This window comes from Epinephelus fuscoguttatus, linkage group LG21 (genome assembly GCF_011397635.1).
Source record: "Epinephelus fuscoguttatus linkage group LG21, E.fuscoguttatus.final_Chr_v1".
In the NCBI taxonomy this organism is placed as follows: domain Eukaryota; kingdom Metazoa; phylum Chordata; class Actinopteri; order Perciformes; family Serranidae; genus Epinephelus; species Epinephelus fuscoguttatus.
In genome coordinates, this window is record NC_064772.1 from 35,955,974 (window position 1) to 35,979,737 (window position 23,764).

A 23,764-nucleotide genomic window follows, 5' to 3' on the forward strand; every position below is an offset into this window, starting at 1 on the left:
AAGAAGAGATGGCGCTGTCTGCAGTTATACCAATAAGGAGAGCAACTTTCAAACGGTAGTCGAACTTGTAGCTGAGAAACCCCCACTCTAAAAGCTTCATGCTCACTGGTAAATATGCATCACACAAGACAAACAATGAACTGATACACGCCATGTATTGAGAGTCTCTCACCACTCTCATGACTGATTAAAAAGAAATGCAAAATACTTTGCAATTATTGTGAATAAAACTCCCGATTGTTCTGGACATGAACAGCTGTCCTTGTCTCTACAGTTGGTATCAACTGAATTTGTTGTTTTCGAAGACTTCGTAGGAATGAATGACTGTCCCGATACTGACGCAGAATCAGTAACCCTCACAGTCACAGACGTATTACTTGGATGAGGCTTTGACATTGGTGACATGAGAGGGCAATCCTACAATGGGGCATCTGTTCTACAGGGACAAATGTCAGATGTTGCTAATCGTATTCAGACACTAATCCAGAAGCAGTCTCAAAGCATTGCACCAATCACAGTTTAAATCTAATAGTTCAATAAGCTGCTTCAAAGTGCAACATTGTGCGTGGTGCCTTCAGTTTGTTACACAACATACAAGAAATCGTTAATAACTCACCAAAAGACTTTAAAACCGTCAGTGTTTACAGCTGCGTAAGCTGTAGAGATGTTGATGGACTCAGACTTCGACAATTCCTGTTCTGCTCAACATTCTGAATCCGATTTGGATGAACAAACGAGTTTGGTGGGACGAAACAGGATCTCCAAGATGGTGACAGTAGTCAGGTTTCCATCCACCTATTTTTAGTCGCATTTTCAACAATTGCGAAAAAAAACTTGAATGGAAACGCCAGAAATTCGAGAAAAGGCCGAAAATATCACAAAAACGTTTTTTCGCTTAGAGGGGGTGGAAAAGTCAGCGTATCGATATTAGGAACATGCGACTTTTGGCAATGGAAACAGATTTAGTGAATAAACGATGACACAGGCTACCGAATCCTACGGTATACGCCCGCCGGGAGCCGTTGAGCACCGCGGACAGTCGGACCAATGGGCTGTCAGACCAATGACATGGACCCATGCTGACAACGCTGACATGAGTGTGATGAGAGCTCTCGCAATAGCCAAGAAGTTCCCAAGGAATCTCTCCATCTTGTCGTAGTCATGGATGTGCTGGTAATTGTTTACATCAGCTGTGGACATGAGACGCTCTCAATGACGTCATGTCACGGCGCCCTCTTCTTCTACGGGTGTTCTTTTGCATTTTCATTTTTCATGAGAAGCGCCACTTTCTGCTCGACCTGTTGACTCCCAATACTCGCAAAACAATAATGAATGGAAACGTGCATAAATTTGCATTTTCTTTTTCACAAAATTCGCTTAAAATTTGCGATACATTTGGATGAAAACCCAACTAGTGACACACGGACAAGACGACCGCAGAGGTGGAGGAGACAACAGAACACTGAACGGTCACTGAACGTGGCGACGTGTTCCACTATACCTCAACCAGAATATTATTTTCATTATTATTGTCATTGTTGTTATTATTTTCATTTAAACAGTTTAAACAGATGTAAGATAATGAGAAAAACCAACACACACACACACACACACACAAAAGTAGAAAAGTAAATGTAAATGACATATACGCTTTTCTCATCCAAGTCTGCCTGACAGTTTGATGTATGTAATGTTTACATATTCATAGAACAAATTATTCTGTGGATCTTAAAAAGATTAGTGAATATGATCAAAAATAATACTCGGGCAGGGAAAGCGATAAAGCAACAGTAATTTTTTTCACTTATTTTATGCGCAGAGTAAAAACATTTCTGTGCACATATGAGTGAATGAAGCCCAATGATGACTAAGCAAGACCTTTACACATCAAAATTAGCTCCCCACGTGTTTAAATGCTTGGCTGAGGTGGAAAAGCTGGTGTACTGATAAGAGCAAAATGTGCAATAAAAAGAGCTGAAAACATCAGATCTGTTTGGAGCGATGAGGAGACAGTAGTCTTCCTCTCATTATTAGACAAAGCAAAAATATTTCCATCATGATTTCCACGTGTTTTTTCATTGTCTGAGCTTCGCCTGGAGTTCTTTTAATTACATCGTCTTATTGCTCCCTCTTCATCTTTAATGACACCTGAGTGGAGAATGAGCTCCACCAGCCGTTAATTTCCATGAACTAACTCCTGATATTCACATAAAAAATAACATTCATTCACTTTTTGTCTGGTTAAAATTGGTGCTACATCTGGAGACGTTGCTCATGTGTCATCTGGAATACAGTAAAGAGGCCACCATCTGCATTGAGCTGCAGAGTGCAGTGTTGACTCAGTGGGTTCGTGAGCACGTGCAGCTCTTGCATCAAAAATCAATTGAGTTTGATTCAATGTAATTTCCACATTATTGCTCACTGGAGCTTTAATCTTTGCTGCTCACAGACTTAGGAAGCAGAGTTTGTTTTACTGATTCAAACAGATGACAGGCGTCCTCCACACTTCCAGCTTTCATCTATTTAGTTTGCTTTCAGCTGCTGGCCACAGCTACAGTGGTGATGAGACGGAGGAAGAGAGAAAGAAAGACTGGGAGCATCAGTGAAGAGAAATTACGTTAGTAATGAAAAACAACACAGAAGACAATCCTCCTTTCTCCTCCACTTTCTTTCTACTTGTCCTCTCAGCCCTCAGTTTCTGTTTTCCTCTTCAGCTTTAACAATACAGGAATCCAGTTTATTTTTCAAATAACAGTCCACGTGTTCAAAAGAAATTTGTGACAAAGAGAAAAAAGAAAGATTTGTGCACAGCATTCACTGCAGGAATATACATCTAGTTTGATAATAACTGAGCAGAGGACAATCTGCTTTACTGTGTGAGTGATTCATGCCCCTGCCTCGATTTCAGTCTCAAGATGAAAAAATACAATATGTGAAAACAGGAGTGGCTCCTTATTACCATCAAGGCAACAAAAAAAGGAGTTCAGTCAGGACCACCTTAGTCAAAGAAAACTAATTTCCATTGGCAGTATTATATTCGGCAGTATGGCTCTACTCTGAGGCCTCCTTGCTGTTCCCAAGCCTAAGCAGAAAGCCTAAGGTAGAGGACACCTCCCTGCCCTTCCTCGTGCCTACTTGGAATGCCTAAGGTGGAGAAGGCACACCTCTCTGTTTCATGCGCCTACGTGCAAAGCCTTAAGACAGAGAGTGTACACCTCTCTGCCCTTCCACGCGCCTGCATTGAAAGCCTGAGGCAGAAAGAGCAAACCTCTCTGCCCTTCCATGCGCCTTCATGGAAAGCTTAAGATGGAGAGAGAACACCTCTCTGTTTCATGCGCTTAAGTGGAAAGCCTTAAAGCAGAGAGAGCACACCTCTCTGCCCTTTCATGTGCTAACAAAGAAAGCCTAAGGCAGGGAGAGCAGCAGCAAAGACCCCCCAGGAACAGAACAGAGCAGCATCAGTGACAAAGAGAAGTTACACTGATAAGTCAGACACAGCATGAAAAGGAGGAGCTGGGGTGGAGGCAGGTTGCAAAGCAGCTTGCAGAGGAAGCAGCAACAGTAGGCAGGCCAGAGCAGTTTGTGATCTATCAGCTGACTCCCTTCCATCAATCAGCTGATCCATCAGTTGATTGGGCCTGCTGGAGATCAGCTGATGTAGTTGGGATGTGAGCTGAGCGTGACATCGTGTCCTGCCTGAACTAACGTTATGCTCAATTTAAACTTAAAGGAGCAGTGTGTTGGATTATCCTATGAAAAAGTAATGCACCAAAATTCTTACATATCGTACATGATAATGATGCCAGTGATTGGGCGTAACCCGGGTATTTTGGAAGGCTGCGATCATGTGACCAACGTGCTGACAGAAGTAAAGAAAGAAGAGGTCCAATTAGGCGGCAGGTTGGGGTGGTGGATGGGTCACAAAATGCAGGACTTTACCTCTGAGATAGGTGTTTCGGGACCGTGTGGACTTTGAGTCATTTTAAGATAAGTCCTCGCCATGTTTCTTTCTCCTAACTCCTAACCACAGTAACTTGCAGTTTACTTGCCTAAACCTCACCTCTGTAAATTTAGTTAGTTGTGTCACTTAACTTTAAAGACGTAATTTTTGTGGGCAGCTAATTCGTAGGATGTTATGTAAACCGTTGTATGAGGATACAAAATGAACTCCCCTTCCCTCACCCCCTCACATTTATACTTATTAAACAGATGTATTAACAAATTATTGGGATTTTATTCGCGAAGGTTTTATTGCACTCACAGTAACGAGCATAGTTGTCATCACCTTGAGTAGACTTCGATTGTCTTCACTTCACCTGCCTCACATCAGTGCCTCTCTGCTCTGCTGTGTGCTGACTTCACTCAGTGTGTGTGTGTGTGTGTGTGTGTGTGTGTGTGTGTGTGAAGGAGCTGAAGCAGGCGAGAGGCTGCAGTGTAATAATACATTAAAGAACCAGAGGGGAGCTGACTGCTGGCAGTAAACATCGTCATATTTAAGTTTATGTTCTGCCTGTTTAACAGTTGTTTGATAAACTGCCATTAAACCTTTGACGCAGGCGAAAACCTCTTTGGGAGGCGCCAAAAATTCCTTTGTGCAGGAAAAACCCTGTGTCAAGAACGCATTAGGCCTGTCTGTGTTGCCTCACCCATCTCACAGTATCAATAATTCATTTAGAGGCATGTTTTCTTTGTATCGAGGCCTACTGCTATAACAGGTACAGTGCAGTGGTGTGCAGGCTGAAGGCAGTGTTTATTCAGTTTGACACTGTGACTACAAATGATTGAAAATTAAAGAAATAAGCACATAGGACTAAATAAACCTAGAGTATTATCCATTTGTCATTTATTAGAAGGTTAAATACAAATAATCCAAAGCTCTTCTTCCACATCATGATGCAAAGGTGAACACCTGTCACTAGTGATGGCCAAATGAAGCCTCATGAAGCATTTTCTTTATTTTCTGAGCCCACTAGATGGCGCTCATGGTTTAAAGAGCGAGGCTCAAAGAATGGCAATTCAGTGTGCTTTCAACCTTTCGTTGAACAAAAAGCGCCATCTAGTGGGCTCAGAAAATAAAGAAAATGCTTCATGAGGCTTCATTTGGCCATCACTACGTGTTGACAGGTTGTGATCTGATACCCTGAAGTCAACCTGCTCCGGAGCAGGTTAGCTGTTCAGCATCAGTTACCATGGTGATTTATCCCGGTAAAAAGAAAACCAGCTTCGTAGTACTAAAAACCAAGAATTAACCCTGACATCCCAAACCCCAAATCCTGCTTCACAGTACAGGCCTCAGAGCTGTCCATAGATATAACTTATTATAATACTAGAATTTGCCTGACAATCATCACGTCTTATCATTTTCCTCAGTAGCAGTGTAATGCAGTTTTCACAAATTTGGGCTAAAAATAGTTGTTGCTCACAGTACTACTAACTGAATCCATGCCAGCATTATGTTTCCCATTTACATCCCCGAGAGCATCGTGGAAACTGTAGTTTAAAACCTTCGGCATGATTGTTCCCTAAATCAAAGGTTCTTCTTTGGTAGTTCTACAGCTCAGAACACTGAAGTGCTTGGGTTGTAACCATACACTGCTTTCAAGGTATGAGGTGATATAAAAGTTGACGGTTACCACACTGTGCACACTTCCAGCAGGATAAGGCGCCATGCCACAAAGCTCAGATTATCTCAAACTGGTTTCTTGAACATGACAGTAGGTGTGTTTCCATTACCCCTAGAACTGCGCAAAACCTAAATAGCACAATAGAAAACAGGTAATGGAAACATCTGAATTTCGCAAAACCTCTCAAATATCGCGAAAAAGTTGTTACGCTCTCATGAGGTGGTTTTTCAGACGTGTAGATACAGATGTATGTCGCAAAATGTAATGGGAACACTTTTAGCGCATTAACACATCAAGTGACCCACTACGTCACCGGACCGGTTCTTTTCCATCCAGTTTACAGCGGCTACCGTATAACCAAAACAAAATGACACAGTACGTGTGGACAGAGGAAACCGCTGCCTTCATCTTTTGTTAAAAATGGTCATGGCAACAGCAGTAGATGCAACCAAAACCACATTGCCAACATCGCCATTGCCAAGTTTACGGAGTAGACTCTGGACGTACATTTTTTTTAACGAAAATTACGCGATCCCACGAGACAGAGCTTTACGAGAATTACGGCTTAGATGTCAAACACCTTTCAATGGAAACACCTGCAAGCCGCAATTGTGCTTTATCGAAATTGTCGAAATATTGCATTTATTATGCATAAAACTGTAATGGAAACGCACCTAATGAGTTTGCTGTCATGTCAATATGGACCAAAATCTCTGAGGAATGTTTCCAGCACCTTGTTAAATCTATGCCACCAAGAATTAAAATGGGGTCCAACCAGGTACAAGCAAGGTGTACCTAATGAAGTGGCCAGTGAGTGTATAATGCAGACTACACATCCAGAGTTCTATGAGTCAGTTGTCCCAATACTTTCAGTCAGTAAAACACTAAACCGTGGTGATATGTTGCTTTTTCACTGCAGTAAGAAAAATCCATATTGTCACAGTTGCCCTGTTAAGTCTGGATCTTCTGGAGCCGACTGTTCTAAATTTATTCTAAACTCCATCATACCTCCAATACAAAGAATATTTATATATGCAAACAGGCAGGAAGTTGAGCAGGCATTGGCATGGATGTGGCTAGTTGCAGAGACTCTCCTGGTTTTCATACTGCAGACTCGTAGGCCTCCAGGGGCAACGGTTGCTCATCCCTGAGCTAGTGTTGAAATGCCAGACAGGACTGGGAGTCTGAGGTATGCACTGTCGTGCTGGCTATCCACAGTCATCTGTCACACAACACACACACAGACACACACCGTGTTATTATTTCAGCTGCATTAGTGCAGGTTTCCTGCTGCTCTCCATAGACTGATCAATCACCGCTGGCCACTGTTCTGAATATTTGGCTCCCAGGCTGCTGGGCTTGCCATTTGAAATGAAACTTTTTTTCAAGTTTTGTTTACGAAGCAGAAATCATGATGAATGGCAACATTACAATACACCTGTGTCTGTTGCTGTGAGGCTTGTTATAGTGGAGGAAATGTCAGTGTGCTTTAGTGATGCTCTCTGTCCTCCAATAAAACAGTATATAGACAGGAAGTCATTTTCTGCAACCTGTGAGGGAAAGTTTGTAGTTCTGTTCTCTGTTCTATACTTCTTCCTCTGTTGGCCGCTTTTAAAGCTAAAGGACGATGTTGACCAGCCTGGTTAATCTCAGGATGGGACGGTCTGCTGGTTTAGAGGGGTTTCACTGGGCAAAATTCCTGGTTAAGCCGGTCATACCTGGACATGGGTGGTGTAGCTGGTCCCCATTGTCTATTAGCTGGTCAAGCAGGTACAGTTCATTCTTTAGCTGGGATAACTGGTCCAAGATGACGACTGGATCGGTGGGGCCAGTGCTTTTATTAATGCCCCGTTTCCACTAAACACTTTCAGTCCAGTCCCTCTGGAACCAGCAGTAAGCCTTCAGACATGGTACCTAGACCCTCGGTGTGTTCAGACAGTCCTCTTAAATGTGGGCGGGGTTGTTGTCACTCACTGCTCCGTCCAGCACTCGCTGTATTTCCTCATCAGCGCTGACACAGATGGAAGTCTGCATCAAAATTTGTGAGAACAGCCTGGTATATTTTGGGGTTCATTGTGTATTGCTCACTGATTTCCCTCGCTGTGTGCTTTATTTGTTGTTGCAGATGTCGCTCCTATGAGGACTGCTGTGGGACTCGCTGCTGTGTTAGAGCCCTGTCCATCCAGAGACTATGGTACTTCTGGTGAGTTGCAGTTTGGGCTCTGTGTCTCCTGCTCTCTCCGACAGGCGTGGACGGAGTAAAATGCCCATCTTAAGTCCTAGTCAGACCAGAAAGTGCCACACAGAAATGTAACAAGCATAATCAACTCACTTATAACAGAGTATCTTTGGGTTGTGGACAAAACAGGACATTTGAGGACGTCATATTTGGCTCTGGGAAACACATCAACTATTATCACAGTTTCTAACATTTTATAAACCACACAACTAACTGATAAAAAAGAGGAAATAATCAACAGATTAATCGACAGTGAAAATGAGCAAGCTGCAGCTCTACTTCCAATAAAAGCAACACAAAAGTGTTGAACTGTGTATAAATGCATTTTAGCAGTGGCAGTAAATGGACAAAGGCTGTGTTCTTGCTGCAGCAGATGAAGGTTCAATTCCAACCTTCACCCCATTTGACACGTCCTCCCCACCTCTACCCCTTTCACACTGAAGCTGTTTTATCAAATAAAGGCAAAAATGCCAAAATCCTCACAGGGCACACATAGTATTTACCCGCATGTTTCTGTGAGATGAGGGATTTACAGCAGAGGAGGGTAATTTTTATCTGAGGAAATAACATGCTGTTTAATTATATTTGCAACTTGGTGTGACTTTGTTGTGACTAGTCATGGTGGTACCTCTGTGTCTGTTTCCTGTGTCGCAGATATCACTGTACTAACAAAACATTTCAAAACATCAATTGTGTACTGTATTGTGTAGTGACGGCCAAATGAAGCCTCATGAAGCATTGTCTTTATTTTCTGAGCCCACTAGATGGCACTCATGGTTTAAAGAGAGAGGCTCAAAGAATGACAATTCAGTGTGCTTTCAACCTTTTGTTGAACAAAAAGCGCCATCTAGTGGGCTCAGAAAATAAAGAAAATGCTTCATGAAGCTTCATTTGGCCATCGCTAGTATTGTGTATTACTAAAGCCTTATCTTTTCCTCTTCTCCTCCTCGCTGGAGTCATTCTGCTTCTTCTAAGACAGCCATGATTAAAGGTCTGAGATGTTCTTGTCCTTCACTCAGGGTGCTGCTGATGATGGGAGTATTGTTCTGCTGCGGTGCTGGCTTCTTTGTCCGCAGAAGGATGTATCCGTCCCCTCTGAGAGACGAGCCAGCCTTCAACGTCTCCTTCACCAGGCACCCTGTCACCACACCAGGTACAGCAGGATTCAGACAAATACACACATTAAAAAGTGGCAAACACAATTCCAAAAATGGGGTGGAATATTAAAAATGACAATAAAATAATGAAAATAAAAAACTTGTTAGACTTTACATGTAAGCTGTGATGGGATTTAGTCTAGTCTTTAGTCGTTTCCTATCATTCTAAGTACAGTATATTTAGTAGAAGAAGTACACACACATGCACAAACAGGACCTATACATGCATTACATAGAGAGATGTCAGAGTGAGGGGCTGCCTTGGACAGGCGCTCTGAGCAGTTGGAGGTTAGTGCCTTGCTGAAGGGCACCTTGATGGTGCCCAGGAGGTGAACTGGCACCTCTTCAGCTACCAGTCCACCTTCCATACTTGGTTTGTACAAGGGACTTGAACCAGCGACTCTCCAGTTTCTTAGCCAAGTCCCTATGGACTTAGCTGCTGCCGCTTCATTTGAAATAAAACATAAGTTTAGTCAGGACCACTTAAGTCAAGAAAATTTGATTTCCATTTCGTCGCTGTCCGATGAAAAACACGTATCTCCACTTTTGACGATTTTGACTTTTTACAGTGCATGGAGTATCCATAATATTCCCTAGCAAAAATCTCTCAAAAATTCTTGAAAAAACTGTTGCCTCTCAGCTCCATGCCCATCTCTCTTGCAATAATCTTTATGAACAATTCCAGTCTGATTTCCGCCCTTTCCACTCTACTGATACTGCATTGCTTAAAATCACCAATGATCTCCTTCTGGCAGCTGATTCCGGTCTCCTATCCATCCTCATTCTGCTTGATCTGAGCGCGGCCTTTGACACCATCTCACACACCATCCTCCTGGACAGACTTCATACTATTGGCATCACACATACACCCCTTGACTGGTTTAAATCTTACCTCTCTGGCCGCACTCAGTTCATTCAGCCAAAATCATTTACCTCGCACCCCCTCCCAGTCTCCACAGGTGTATCGACTGACAATTCTTCCATCCTCCCCTCCCCTCAGGTAAAGAGCCTGGGTGTCATCCTCGACAGCACGCTTTCCTTCTCATCCTGCATTAACAGCATAACCCGGTCAGCTTACTTTCATCTCTGCAACATCAACCGCCTTCGTCCCTCCCTCACACCTCACACCTCACACCGCTGCCATACTGGTTCACAGTCTTGTCACTTCCCGGCTTGACAACTGCAACTCCCTCCTGTTAGGTCTCCCCCAGAAAATCCTCCATAAACTGCAGATGGTTCAGAATTCTGCTGCCCATATTATCACTAGGACCCCATCCACCAGTCATATCACACCCGTCTTACAGCAGCTCCATTGGCTCCCCATCACCTACCGCTTCCACTATAAGATTATACTTCTGAGCTACAAGGCCATCCACAACCTCACCCCTCCGTACCTCCCTGCCCTCCTTCCTATCACCATACCTGCTTGCACCCTCAGATCCTCCTCTTCTATTCACCTCACTGTCCCCTCCGTTCGCCTCACTACCATGGGGGGCAGAGCATTCAGCCGCTCTGCTCCCCAACTCTGGAATTCACCTCCAAAATATTGATTCTCTACCACACTTCAAATCCAGGCTGAAAACTCACCTGTTCAGGCTCTCTTTCTCTCTTTGAGTGGGTAGATGTTTTGTTTCTGTTTGTGTTTTTCATCGGACAGCGACGATTTGCAGTATTACATTTGGCACCGTGGCTCTGTTCTTGGGCCTCTCTGCCCTTCCATCCACCTAATTGGAAAGCCTAAGGTGGGGTTAGGGGTAGCACACCTTTCTGCCTGCCTTCCACGCGCATACATAAAGAGCCTTAAGGCAGAGAGATCTTACCTCTCTGCCCTTTCATTTGCAAATGAGAAAAGCCTGAGACAGAAAAAGAGCAAACCCCCCTGCCCTTCCATGCGCCTACATGGAAAGCCTAAGGCAGGGAGTGCAGCAGCAAAGACCTCCTGGGAACAGAACAGAGCAGCATCAATGACAAACAGAAATGACATTGATAAGCCAGATAGAGCATGAAAAGGAGGAGCTGGGGTGGAGGCAGGTTGCAAAGCAGGTCGCAGAGGAAGCAGCAGCAGTTAATTAGCGCGCCTTAAATGAGATTCACCAATTGGTTGCATAGAAAGGAATCATGTGATCTATCAGCTGACTCCCTTCCATCAATCTGCGCTATCAGTTGATTGGGCTGTTTGAGATCAGCTGATGCAGCTAGGATGTGAGCTGAGGTTGCCTCAACTATCGCTTTACTCAAATTTATACTATACATACAGCGTCTCCCAAATCTTAACCAAGTGACACTTTGCATCATTTTCTATCAATCGAATGGCAACTTGTGTTTCAAAATACTGTGTCCTCTGTGTCGAAAGCCAAATCCAGAGAGTAATTTCCTTGCCTAATCTAATCTTGTTCAGTGTGATCAACATTGCGGTCTTTAAGGATTCTTCATTTAAAATGTAGAGATTTGTGGGGGGGTTCAGCAGCTGATAAAACGACTTAATATTAAATGAGTAGAATTTTACTGTGTCAGTCAGCCAAGCAGAAAATTGGATAGAGTGCCCCAATAATAACCTCCATGTAAAACTCAATTCTGCAGCAGACCAGATACTAGAAAGGTGACCCAGAAGAGGCAGTTCCAACTAGTTTCTCTCTCTGATGAACTCCAAAATAAAGTCACTGTCACAGCTTGTTCAAATCATTTCTGACTCTGTGCTCTGAGAATATCAAATGATTTCATAAGAGTTCATTTGGGGCTTTGGATTGAAGCCAGACGTTTTATCCCAGAGGAGATGGGTAAGGCCTCTCGGTGGCTCAGACAAATAAAAGAATAAGTAAACGAGGTGAGGAGTCATGTCAGTGGTTTAGCCTTTTACCTCATGATCCATTTAGCCTTCACTTTGGAGTCATGTACTGCAGTGAGCAGTTATTTATAGCGTTAAGAGGTTAGGGCTCACAATGAGAGTCGAAATTGTTATTCTAATATTTTCATTACATGAAACATGACATCATTTGAACCCAGGATGGGGGAGCCCTTCTGTGCAGAGTTTACATGTTCTCCCCGTGTCAGCGTGGGTTTCCTCCAGGTGAGACATGACATGCAGGTTAACTGGTGACTCTAAATTGTCCGTAGGTGTGAATGTGAGTGTGAATGGTTGTCTGTCTCTATGTGTCAGCCCTATAGGCGATAGGCTCCAGCACCCTGCGACCCCCAACAGGTTAAACCGATATGGAAATGAATGAAATGAAAGAGCCATTCAGTGTACTTATTTTTTGTATTTGGTTTTTATCGCAACTTTGATTGTCACTGGTGGATTCTGCATTTTGTTTTCACCATTTATCTGTTAATTCAAAATAAGTTCCTGATTCCTCAAAAGTAGTGATGGCCAAATGAAGCCTCATGAAGCATTTTCTTTATTTTCTGAGCCCACTAGATGGCGCTCATGGTTTAAAGAGAGAGGCTCAAAGAATGGCAATTCAATGTGCTTTCAATCTTTTGTTGAGCAAAAAGCGCCATCTAGTGGACTCAGAAAATAAAGAAAATGCTTCATGAGGCTTCATTTGGCCATCACTAGAGATGTGCAATATCTTCTGCTGACCTCACCAGGAAAAAAAAAACACCAGCACCATCTAGTGGACCGAAAAGGCAACTGATTTTATTATTCTAGTAACAAAAGATTGATACTTGGTGTTTGTGTGTCGATACAGTATCACCACAAAATATTGTGATACTATGCTGCATCAATTCCCCCCCCTTAGTAAATGATGACCGTTTTTCATCTTCTTTCCAGTTTCCCAGCAGCCAGGGAGTATGCAGGGCTTTGGGGTCAACGGAATGACAGGTAACGACCCAGGGGTTACCATGACACACCCGGCATACCCGGCACAGCCTGGCTCCGCCCACATGATGATGGGCTCCTACCCTCCACCTCCATCCTACTGCAACCACCCGCCTCCGTCCTACGAACAAATATTTCAAAACAGCGACAAGAAGTAACATCGGCAAGGAACTGAGGAGATGGGACATGACAAGGAACAAAGGGAAGGAAGGAGGCAGCATTATCAGAGAGTTCAGACGAAGATGAGGAAGAGGAGGAACACCTGCCATTTGTTTGCAACTTAACTGTTTGTTGATGTAAGACTTAGGAAACACACAATCTCCTGTTCTGTGGAAAAGACCAAAAGAGGCACAGTAACCAGAATCTAGATGCACAGACACTCATTCACTCACACACACACACACACACACACACACACACACACACACACTGCTTCGTCCGCAGTGCTTCATTTACTCTTGGTTTATGTGGATCTTTGTGTACAGTGACCGTGCCAGCCTTGTTGAACCGAGGACGAGTGAGGATGCACCTGTTCAGGTTTTGGATTCACCCACTGTCACCTTTCTGCTTCACCCTCTCTGCAGATGTAACTGTGAACTGAACGGTACAGATTATGTATGTCAAACTCATAATGTAGTAAAATGCTGGATACTGTTTTTCTTAACGGACGGTGTTTTAATAGTTTAGAGATCATGTCAGCTGCAACAAAGTAAACCACATGATTATAAGAAGACATTTTGAAAAGGACGATCTTTGTACAAACCACTCTCAAAACCAATTCCGAGGATGACGGCGACTTATTTTCCATCCAGCATTTTACTGCAAGATGGGCTCTTTACTAAATGATGAGTTCTTGATACATTTTTTATGACAGTATGTGTAGTCCGGTTATGTAATGACATAATGAGCTGCTCCAGCAGTCACTGGCTCATTCTCCTCTTAGCAGCGATGAAGGCTTTAGCTCACCACAACATGAACCAGACAAGCACAGATGGAAAAGAGGCTGATGAACTCCTCTTTGGTAGACTCCTCCGAGTCTCAGTGGTATGTCACTTTAGCCCCGTTTCCACCAAACACGCTCGGTATAGTGCCTTTGGAACCAAAAGATCAATTCAATTCAATTCTATTTTATTTCTAAAGCCCTACATCACAAATCACAATTTGCCTCAGGGGGCTGTAGAGCACACAACATCCCTCTGTCCTTTGGACCCTCACAGCGGGTTAGGAAAAACTCCCCAGCAGTAAGCCTTCAGACATGGTACCTAGACCATCGGTGTGTTCAGACAGTCCTCTTAAATGTGGGCGGGGTTGTTGTCACTCACTGCTCCGTCCAGCACTCGCTGTATTTCCTCATCAGCGGTGACACAGATGGAAGTCTGCTCCTGGTTTATCGTCCACAGAACGAGGCTGCACACCCACATTTTCACAACAAAATAGAACAGGCTGCAGTGAGAGTCTCTCTCCATGGGATATTTCAAAATAGCAGCTTTGTGCATTTAGTCCTTCTCAGGCAAGCTCAGGGGTTTAGTGTTGCTGTAGCCCACAGGAAGTGAGGATTAGAATATATGACCTTCACATAATCCGCCCCAAATGAATCTATATTTTTAAAGTCATTACTAAAAGTGTGTCATATAAAAACTAAAGTGATGGTCAAAGTTGTCACAGTGAAATTTAAGGTGTGCTGATGGATTCATGTCATCAACTCATGCATTGACTGACAAGTTTACTAATAAAACTCTCCACAGTATGAACAGTGGTTACATGAGCCTCAAAACCAGACACAACTCAGCCCTGAGCAGAGTGACTGTCCTCTACTGACCAATCAGACTGCAGTGTTCACAGCTCCACCTTTTAGTACCAGATCTGTGTGCTAGGTACCCCAACAGAGGGGGGACCAAACATGGGAACCATTCTGTTGGTACCATCCACAACTTTTCACAATGGAAACAGAAAAAATGCATGCCAAACAGAACTGAACCGTTCTGCTCGGTGGAAACGGGGCTTTTTTTTGACTGTTATGTTGCTGCTGTTCAACTGTTACATGTCACTTGTGTACCACCAGTGTTGGGCAAGATACTTGGTAGTGATGACCAAATGAAGCCTCGTGAAGCATTGTCTTTATTTTCTGAGCCCACTAGATGGCGCTCATGGTTTATAGAGAAAGGCTCAAAGAATGGCAATTCAGTATGTATCTAGTGGGCTCAGAAAATAAAGAAAATGCTTCATGAGGCTTCATTTGGCCATCACTACTACTTGGAAGATGTAGTGAAGAGCAACTGAGGACGGATCCCTCTTCCAGGACAAACAGACGTGCAATAGATGTCGTACAGAACAGATCAACATGATAAATTAACAGTAATCCGTATGACACAATGAGGCAGAGAGAGAGAGAGAGATGCAGGACAGATAGTAATGATAATACCAATACACTATGCTGTTTTTATAGATTTTTGACGACAAGCTATTTTATGACGTTTTGTGTCGATCTTTGACAACATGCTATACTGTGACATTTTTTTGAGATTTTTAACGACGTGCTATACTATATTTTCTTGAGACTTTTGACAACATGCTATACTATGATGTTTCCTCACAATTTTTGATGACATACTTTACTATGTCGTTTTTTTTGGTGATTTTTCACAACATGCTATACTCTGAGGTTTTTTCGTGATTTTTTATGGCATGCTATACTATGACGTTTTATCTTGATTTTTGACCAGATGCTGTACTATGATGTTTTTCGTGATTTTTGACTACATGCTATACTTTGATGTTTTTTTAGATTCTTGACAACATGCTATACTATGACGTTTTTACGCAAATTTTGACAACATACAATACTATGTAGTTTTTCCGATTTTTGAGGACATGCTATACTATGAAGTTTTTCTGTATTTTTGACCAGATGCTATACTATGAAGTTTTTTCCTGATTTTTGAGGACATGCTATACTTTGATGTTTTTTTAGATTCTTGACAACAACTACTATGATGTTTCTACGCCAATTTTGATGACATACAATACTATGTCGTTTTTTGGATTTTTGACGATATACTATACTATGACATTTTTTTGGTGATTTTTGACCACATGCTATACTATGACGTTTTTTTTTTTGTTTTTTTTTAGATTATTGACAACATGCTATACTGACATTTTTTGGGATTTTTGACATGCTATACTTGACGTTTTTTGGAGATTGTTGTTGACATACTATACTATGACATTTTTTCAAGTTTCACGACATGCTATACTATGACTTGTTTCATGATTTTGGACGACATACTATACTATGACTTGTTTTCATGATTTTGTACAACATGCTATGCTATGACATTTTTTCATAATTTTGGACGACATACTATACTATGACTTTTTTTTCATATTTTTGGACGACATGCTATACTATGACATTTTTTCATAATTTCAGACAACATACTGTACTATGACATTTTTTCATCATTTTGGACAACATACTATACTATGACATTTTTTCATAATTTCAAACAACATACTGTACTATGACATTTTTTCATAATTTTGTACAACATACTATACTATGACATTTTTTCATGATTTTGGACGACATACTATACTATGACATTTTTTCATAATTTTGGACGACATACTATACTATGACGTTTTTTCATGATTTTGGACGACATGCTATACTAAGACTTGTTTTCATAATTTTTTGACGACATACTATACTATGACTTTTTTTCATAATTTTGGACGACATACTATACTATGACATTTTTTCATGATTTTGGACGACATGCTATACTATGTCGCTTATTAGTGATTTTTGAGGGCATGCTATACTATGAGGGGTTTTTTTTTTTTTAGATTTTTGACGTTTTATCTTGATTCTTGACAACATGCTATACTATGACATTTACCATCCAAATTAGTTGATCTGTCCCACAGTCTAAAACCCAAGATATTCAGTAAACTATTACGTATGACAGAGAAATGAAGCAAATCCTCAGTTCAGTCAGGACCACTTAAGTCAAAGAAAACTTTATTTGAGCAGGTACAGCAGAATACAGACAAGTACACACATTTAAGTAAAATAATAATAAACTAATTAACACTTTACATGTAAGTTGTGATGGGGTTTGTTTCGTCTTTAATCTTTTCCCATAATTCTAGGTCCAGTATATTTTGTAGAAGAAGTACAAACATATGTAAAAACAGGACCTATACATGCATCAAATAGAGATGTCAGAGTGAGGGGGCTGCCTTGAACAGGCGCCCCGAGCAGTTGGGGGTCAGTGCCTTGCTCAAGGGCACCTTGGGGGTGCCCAGGATGCAAACTGGCACCTCTCCAGCTGTCATTCCATGCTTGGTCTGTACCTGGTGACTTGAATCAGTGACCCCATGGTTCCCAACCCAAGTCAGTATGAACTGAGCTACAGCCGCCTCATTTATGAAAAAACATACATTAATTCAGGACCACTTTAGTCAAGAAAACTTTGCAGTATTTTATTTGGTGGTATGGCTCTGTTCTAGGGCCTCTCTGCCCTTCCACGCAAGTACTTGGAGAGCCTTAGTTGGAGCACACCTTTCTGCCCTTCCATAAGGCAGAGAGATCTTACCTCTCTGCCCTTTCATGCGCCTATGTAGAAAGCCTGAGGTGGAGAGAGCACACCTCTCTGCCCTTCCATGCACCTACATGAAGTGATGGCCAAATGAAGCCTCATGAAGCGTTTTCTTTATTTTCTGAGCCCACTAGATGGCGCTCATGGTTTAAAGAGAGCGGCTCAAAGAATGGCAATTCAGTGTGCTTCCAACCTTTTGATGAACAAAAAGCGCCATCTAGTGGGCTCAGAAAATAAAGAAAATGCTTCATGAGGCTTCATTTGGCCATCACTACCTACATGGAAAGCCTAAGGCAGGGAGAGCAGCAGCAAAGACCCCCCGGGAACAGAACAGAGCAGCATCAATGACAAACATAAATGACATTGATAAGTCAGACACAGCATAAAAAGGAGGAGCTGGGGTGGAGGCAGGTTGCAAAGCAGCAGCAACAGTAGGCAGGTCAGAGCAGTTTAAATAGGGCGCACTTAATGAGATTCACCAATTGGTTGCATAGAAAGGAATCATGTGATCTATCAGCTGACTCCCTTCCATCAATCAGCTGCTCCATCAGTTGATTGGGCTGCTTGAGATCAGCTGATGTAGTTGGGATGTGAGCTGAGCTTGACATCATGTCCTGCCTGAACTAATCACAGCAGTGATATATAACATATATTGTGCGCCCTAAGGAGCTGGTAAACACAGGTTTAGAGTAGCATCTGACCGGAGCACAAGTGACATATTTGTTTGTACCATTAGCCAGTAGATCAGCAGCAACTTTATACGAGTCCAAGTGAATGACTTAAATCACCATACAAAACTAAAACAAGTGCACCATCAGCCACATTTCCATTTTGGCGTAGCTGCACTGACGCACAGACACTAAGGGCCCACACTATGGAGAAATCCTTGGGTCAGATTGAAATAAAAGAGCACATAGTTTAGGGGACATGTTTCAATGAATCAACCCTGCTGGTGTTTAAACAGAGAGCCGACTGAGAGAAGTGGATGCAAATAACGGTGCTTCTTGTGCTCTTTGACTGTGATGTTGTAGTTGAGAGTAACTGTGCTGTGTAGGAGCTGCAGCAGTGATCCATGTTTATGTTCAGCTGACATTCCTGCTGAATCATTGAGTGTTGCATGCTGAGAGCCTCACACATCGAGCTGCTTCCCAGAGTGGCTCAGGGCAACTTCAGATAACAATTTCTTTGCACTCAGCTTATTTGCACTTAGCATGGATGTTTCATCTCTCCATCTCTGCTCACTGAAACCCCAGTGAGGGAAAATCAGAAGCTGCTGATTGGTCATTTACACGACCTGACAGGATTTAAATCAACATTTTGCTCCTTCAGTTGCAGCTGTGGCAACAAACGTCTGCTCAGCTACTGGCTGTAGCTTCATATGTGTATTGTATGGAGATGAGAGTGGTATCAGTTTTCTCATCTAACTCATGACAACAAAGCGAATAATCATATTTCCCAAAATACTGAACTAATACAGAAAGCACATTGTGAGCACTCAGTTCAGTGAGTGAGGAGGAAGTCCGACACCGTCTCTGACTTCACGTTTGTATTAACTTTGATGGAAAATATGGAAGCTCATTTCCACCAGTGTGATGGGAAAAAAGTCCTTTTGAGAAACTTTCTAGAAATAATAAGTTAGTATCTGAAAATGATGAAAAGCTTTAAAATGAGTTTGTATCTTAAAATAATGAAAACTTTATTAAAATAAGTGCTTAATTATCTAAAAATAATGAGAAACTTTGTCAAAACAATGGCTCAGTATCTAAAATAACAAGGAACATTCTCAAAAAAATGACTTGGTATCTTAAATTAAGAATTTAAGGTCTAAAAATAACGACTTTGTCGATATTAACTCAATAAGAGGTCAATATTTTGAGAAAGTTTCTCATTTCATTGAGGAATATTCTAATAATTTAAAGATACCAAGTCATTACTTTGAGAAATGTCATTATTATTTTGTGATACTAAGTCATGATTTCAAGAAAATTTCCCATTAAACTGATTTCGTCCAAAAAAATAATGCTTCTCTTCACTGCACAGCCACCACAGCTTTGAAGTCATAAAGAAAATGCACTATCTGGTGAGTTAGTTTTTCAAAGTTCTTCCTGTAACACATTTTATGAATGAGGCTGTAAATTAGTGGTAAAGAGGACAGGATCAAATATACAGTGTGGTGAAGTGTGACCACTTTTATACCAAACAATTCAGGATCCTGACAGTAGTGATGGCCAAATGAAGCCTCATGAAGGGTTTTCTTTATTTTCTGAGCCCACTAGATGGCGCTCATGGTTTAAAGAGAGAGGCTCAAAGAATGGCAATTCAGTGTTCTTTCAACCTTTTGTTGAACAAAAAGTGCCATCTAGTGGGCTCAGAAAATAAAGAAAATGCTTCATGAGGCTTCATTTGGCCATCGCTACTTATCAGTACTCATCAAACTGTGAAATCTAGCGTAACAACAGGGTAGAAAATAATTTATGAAAACTGAAATCAGATCTAAATATCACATTAGAGTCAGTTCAGATTAAAAGCTTCCCATAGTCCTCCAGTACAGTAGTGATGGCCAAATGAAGCCTCATGAAGCATTGTCTTTATTTTCTGAGCCCACTAGATGGCGCTCATGGTTTCAAGAGAGAGGCTCAAAGAATGGCAATTCAGTGTGCTTTCAACCTTTTGTTGAACAAAAAGCGCCATCTAGTGGGCTCATAGAATAAAGACAATGCTTCATGAGGCTTCATTTGGCCATCACTACAATACTGAGCAAACTGAATCCTAACTATCACATGAAAGAGAAGCATATTTGTCAGAACCTGATCACAGCTGAATGTACATGTCGTCGTGGTTACTTACAGCTCGTGTTTGTAAAAAGGTGACATGTAGCTGTAGTTCAGGGTGATGTGCTCATTTAGCTGAAGAACAGAATGAGTTTTGTGCTGCAATAAATACCAGATGACAATGTGGTAGTTTCAAGAGGTAGCTAAGCTCTGAGCTGTAGCTCTAAGTGCTGCATCAACTGGTCCTGCTTGACAACGATACACAACAGTACAACGCCCTCAACAGGCACCAGCATTTGAAAACATGGTGGGCCCCATGCAAGAACTTTTCATCCATTACTTCCAACCCCTTTTGTTGGAGCTCAGTGTAAGTTCTTTGCCACGATCTCCTTCAGCCATTCATGTTGCTGCTGCCAAACTGAAAACCTGTTCTCCTCTCTGCTCCTGTCAGCTGTCATTTTAGGCATAATCGTCAGTCCTCCTCCACCCCGTTCACCTCCAGTCACCTTAACCAGAGCCCAGGGCGAGCTCATCAAATGCCAACTCCTCTTCACATCCAGATCCTCAGCTTCCTCTTCATCTCTTCTCATAACCACCACCAGCGTCTAAACTCCATTACACAGCTTCAAAACAACAAGCTGTTGACATTTACACGTTTAAAATCAACTGAACTCAACAGACCTGATTCGTCTATCTTTTAAGGGACGAACACATCATACTTTGTGGCTTGCATGGCTAAATAAAGATGAAATTAATTAGTAAAAGAAAAAATATAAAGTGGCAAAATGTGTAATGACGGGTTCATCCTTTGTTTGGAGGATGAATGTGCTCTCAGAGAATGTTTTTTATGTCATTAAATGGAAACTTTGACCTGATGGGGACGCTAAGTATGGAAGCCCAATTCTGCTTCTGAAAAAGTTTTATTAATAAATAAATAAATAAATATGACTTAGTAGCTCAAAATTTCAGCTTTTCTCTAAAACTATTGGACCAGTCTGCCTAATATTTAGTGTGCATTTTTATGACTGTATGTTCAAGGACTTCATGTCGTCAGGGTGATTCACAATTGTTGAAAGACCTGTTTGACACCACTGACTGCTGACTCCTCACTCTTAACAAGCTAGTTGGGGGCCACAAGTCATCAACAAAATCACGCTGTAAAACGACGGAGCAAAAGGCTTTCCTGGAAATCGTCTCGGCTAAAGACAACAAGAATTACCGTCTGTTGCAGGCCACATTTGGGCCTTCGCCTTGCACAAAAACTGATTTCCATAGAAAAGTTTGGTCTCATTTTGAACACGTATCTGCAGATTAATTCTATACCCAGTACCCAAAACACCTGGTGGAGATCTGCACTCTAAAAAATGCACTTTTTTAGCTATGACTTTAAGCCATTTCACACCAAGTACTGATTCTCGTCTGACGAATTTGTCCAGAAATTTATAAAAATGTATTTTGTACATTTTTATCAATGATTTATGAATGATTGCCTTCCATTTCCCCAGGAATGAAAATATACTTAATATTATTTTCTTTGTGTTCCATGGGCCAATTTTCCAGCAGATGGTAATAGTGGTGGTTAGTGATGGCCAAATGAAGCCTCATGAAGCATTGTCTTTATTTCCTGAGCCCACTAGATAGCGCTCATGGTTTAAAGAGAGAGGCTCAAAGAATGGCAATTCAGTGTGCTTCAACCTGCTGTTGAACAAGTGCCATGTAGTGGGCTCATAAAATAAAGAAAATGCTTCATGAGGCTTCATCTGGCCATCACTACAGGAAGCTTTTTTTTCTTTGACTAAAATAACACAATAACGCAGATCGTTTGCGCTGCACCTGGTGTGCATAACGGTCATGCAGAAAATTTAGATTTTCCATATTCCTGCACCACATTTCTGTTCAGAAATGGCTTTTAGGATCTATAAAACGGAGAAAATAACTTTTCTAGTGAAAAAAGCTTAGTGTTGAATTTTGTTTTCTTTTTCTCTTCCTCCCTAACAGGCAGAAATGGACTTCCATAGGCTAAAGGACGGAAATCAAAACCTAATACTTCATACTGTAGGAACCAGGAATATCTACAGCAAATTCCAGTGCGATAATCTGGCTTGTAGTTTTCTTGCTTTTACAAAAATTAAATGTCATTCACATCAGTCCATCAGCTGTGTTAAAGGCAAATACTTACACCATTTCTAACCCTTATTATTTTGGTCTGTCATGAATATACCTACATCCAGTCTTGGTGTACCTCTGTGTTTCCTGTCCAATTGTGGTAAATTTAAAGACGAACAGACTGTCCTCTGGTGGACTCCCCGTATGGCACCAGATGGAGCTGTAAGAGATTTGTACAACAGTAAAGCCTGTATCGGCACTTTGTTAGGATCATTTAATTCTCAGTTTTAAAAACTGTTTCATGACATTTTGGGGGTGACTCCTGTCCTGTCCTGATCCATCCTGCTCTCCAGACAGATGTGGTGATGTTTCACTGTGAAAGAACATGTGTAGTGCACACACCTCTGTAGTGACCCCTCCGACTCTGATCTGGTTTCAGCAGGTTTTTGAATGAGACCAGGGCCCCGAGCAGCGACAGAGTCAGTCATTGGAAACACAGCACAACGTTAGAGGTGTTTTGTTTAATCATGTCAAACTATGCAACAGGTAGTGTAATTAAAGCATCTTAACCTGTGTTCTCTTTGTGTCTCTGCTGTTTTTATCCTCTCCTTGTTAAACTCTTCTCCTCCTTTTCATCTGGTCTTTAGACAGAAAAAAACATTATACATTGTGAAATATGTAAATAAACTTCACTTCTGATAAAATGTGATACTGACTGAAGGATTTACTTGATTTTGTTTGTTCATACCACCAGTAGCATTTTACGATACAATAAAAAAGCTAAATATTTTCTGAAGGTGCCTCAGATGCCTCTACATCTTGTGTCGTCTCAATTTGCACATATAAAAAACGTTGAAACAACAAAAAAGTCAGAAAAAACGAAAACAAAAAAATGAGGTTAGTTTGTGTGTCAATGACATAAAAAGGCAACAAAAACAAATGGCCAAAAACATATTTTAAGATCACAGTGACCTTGGTCTTTGACCTTCAACCACAAAATTCTTATCAGTTTATTCTTGAGTCCAAGTGGACTTTGGTACCAAATCTGAGGAATTTCCCTCAAGTGCTCTTAAAATATTGCATTTACAAGAACGTGATGGATACAAGGTCATGGCGACATCGATCTTTGACCCTTGACCACCAAAATCTAATCAGTCCGTCCTTAAGTCTAAGTGAACGTTTGTGCCAAATATAAAATTTCCCATTCATGAGAATGAGACTGACGCAAGGTAATGGCGACATTAATCTTTGACCCTTGACCACTAAAATCTAATCACTTCATTTGGTTATTGAGGTTAACGTTTGTGCCAAATTTGAAGGAATCCCCTGATGGTGTTCTTGAGATATCACGTTCACGAGTCTCCCTCAAGTTGTTTTTGGAATATCGTGTTGATGAGAATGCGATGGATGCAAGGTCATGCACGGACATTGATCTTTGAC

At 41.6% G+C, this 23,764-nt stretch overlaps 1 protein-coding gene across 1 annotated transcript in view; it reads left to right on the forward strand.

Moving 5' to 3' along the window:
- vopp1 (VOPP1 WW domain binding protein) overlaps positions 1–13,001 on the forward strand; it is a 39,997-nt gene extending 26,996 nt beyond the window's left edge. Inside the window, exons 3-5 of the mRNA XM_049565643.1 lie at positions 7,750–7,827; positions 8,883–9,016; positions 12,793–13,001. Of these exons, the coding sequence (XP_049421600.1) occupies positions 7,750–7,827; positions 8,883–9,016; positions 12,793–12,998 (418 nt within the window). The 3' untranslated portion in view covers positions 12,999–13,001. The remainder of the gene's footprint in view (positions 1–7,749; positions 7,828–8,882; positions 9,017–12,792) is intronic.
- The last annotated feature ends 10,763 nt before the right edge of the window (positions 13,002–23,764 follow it).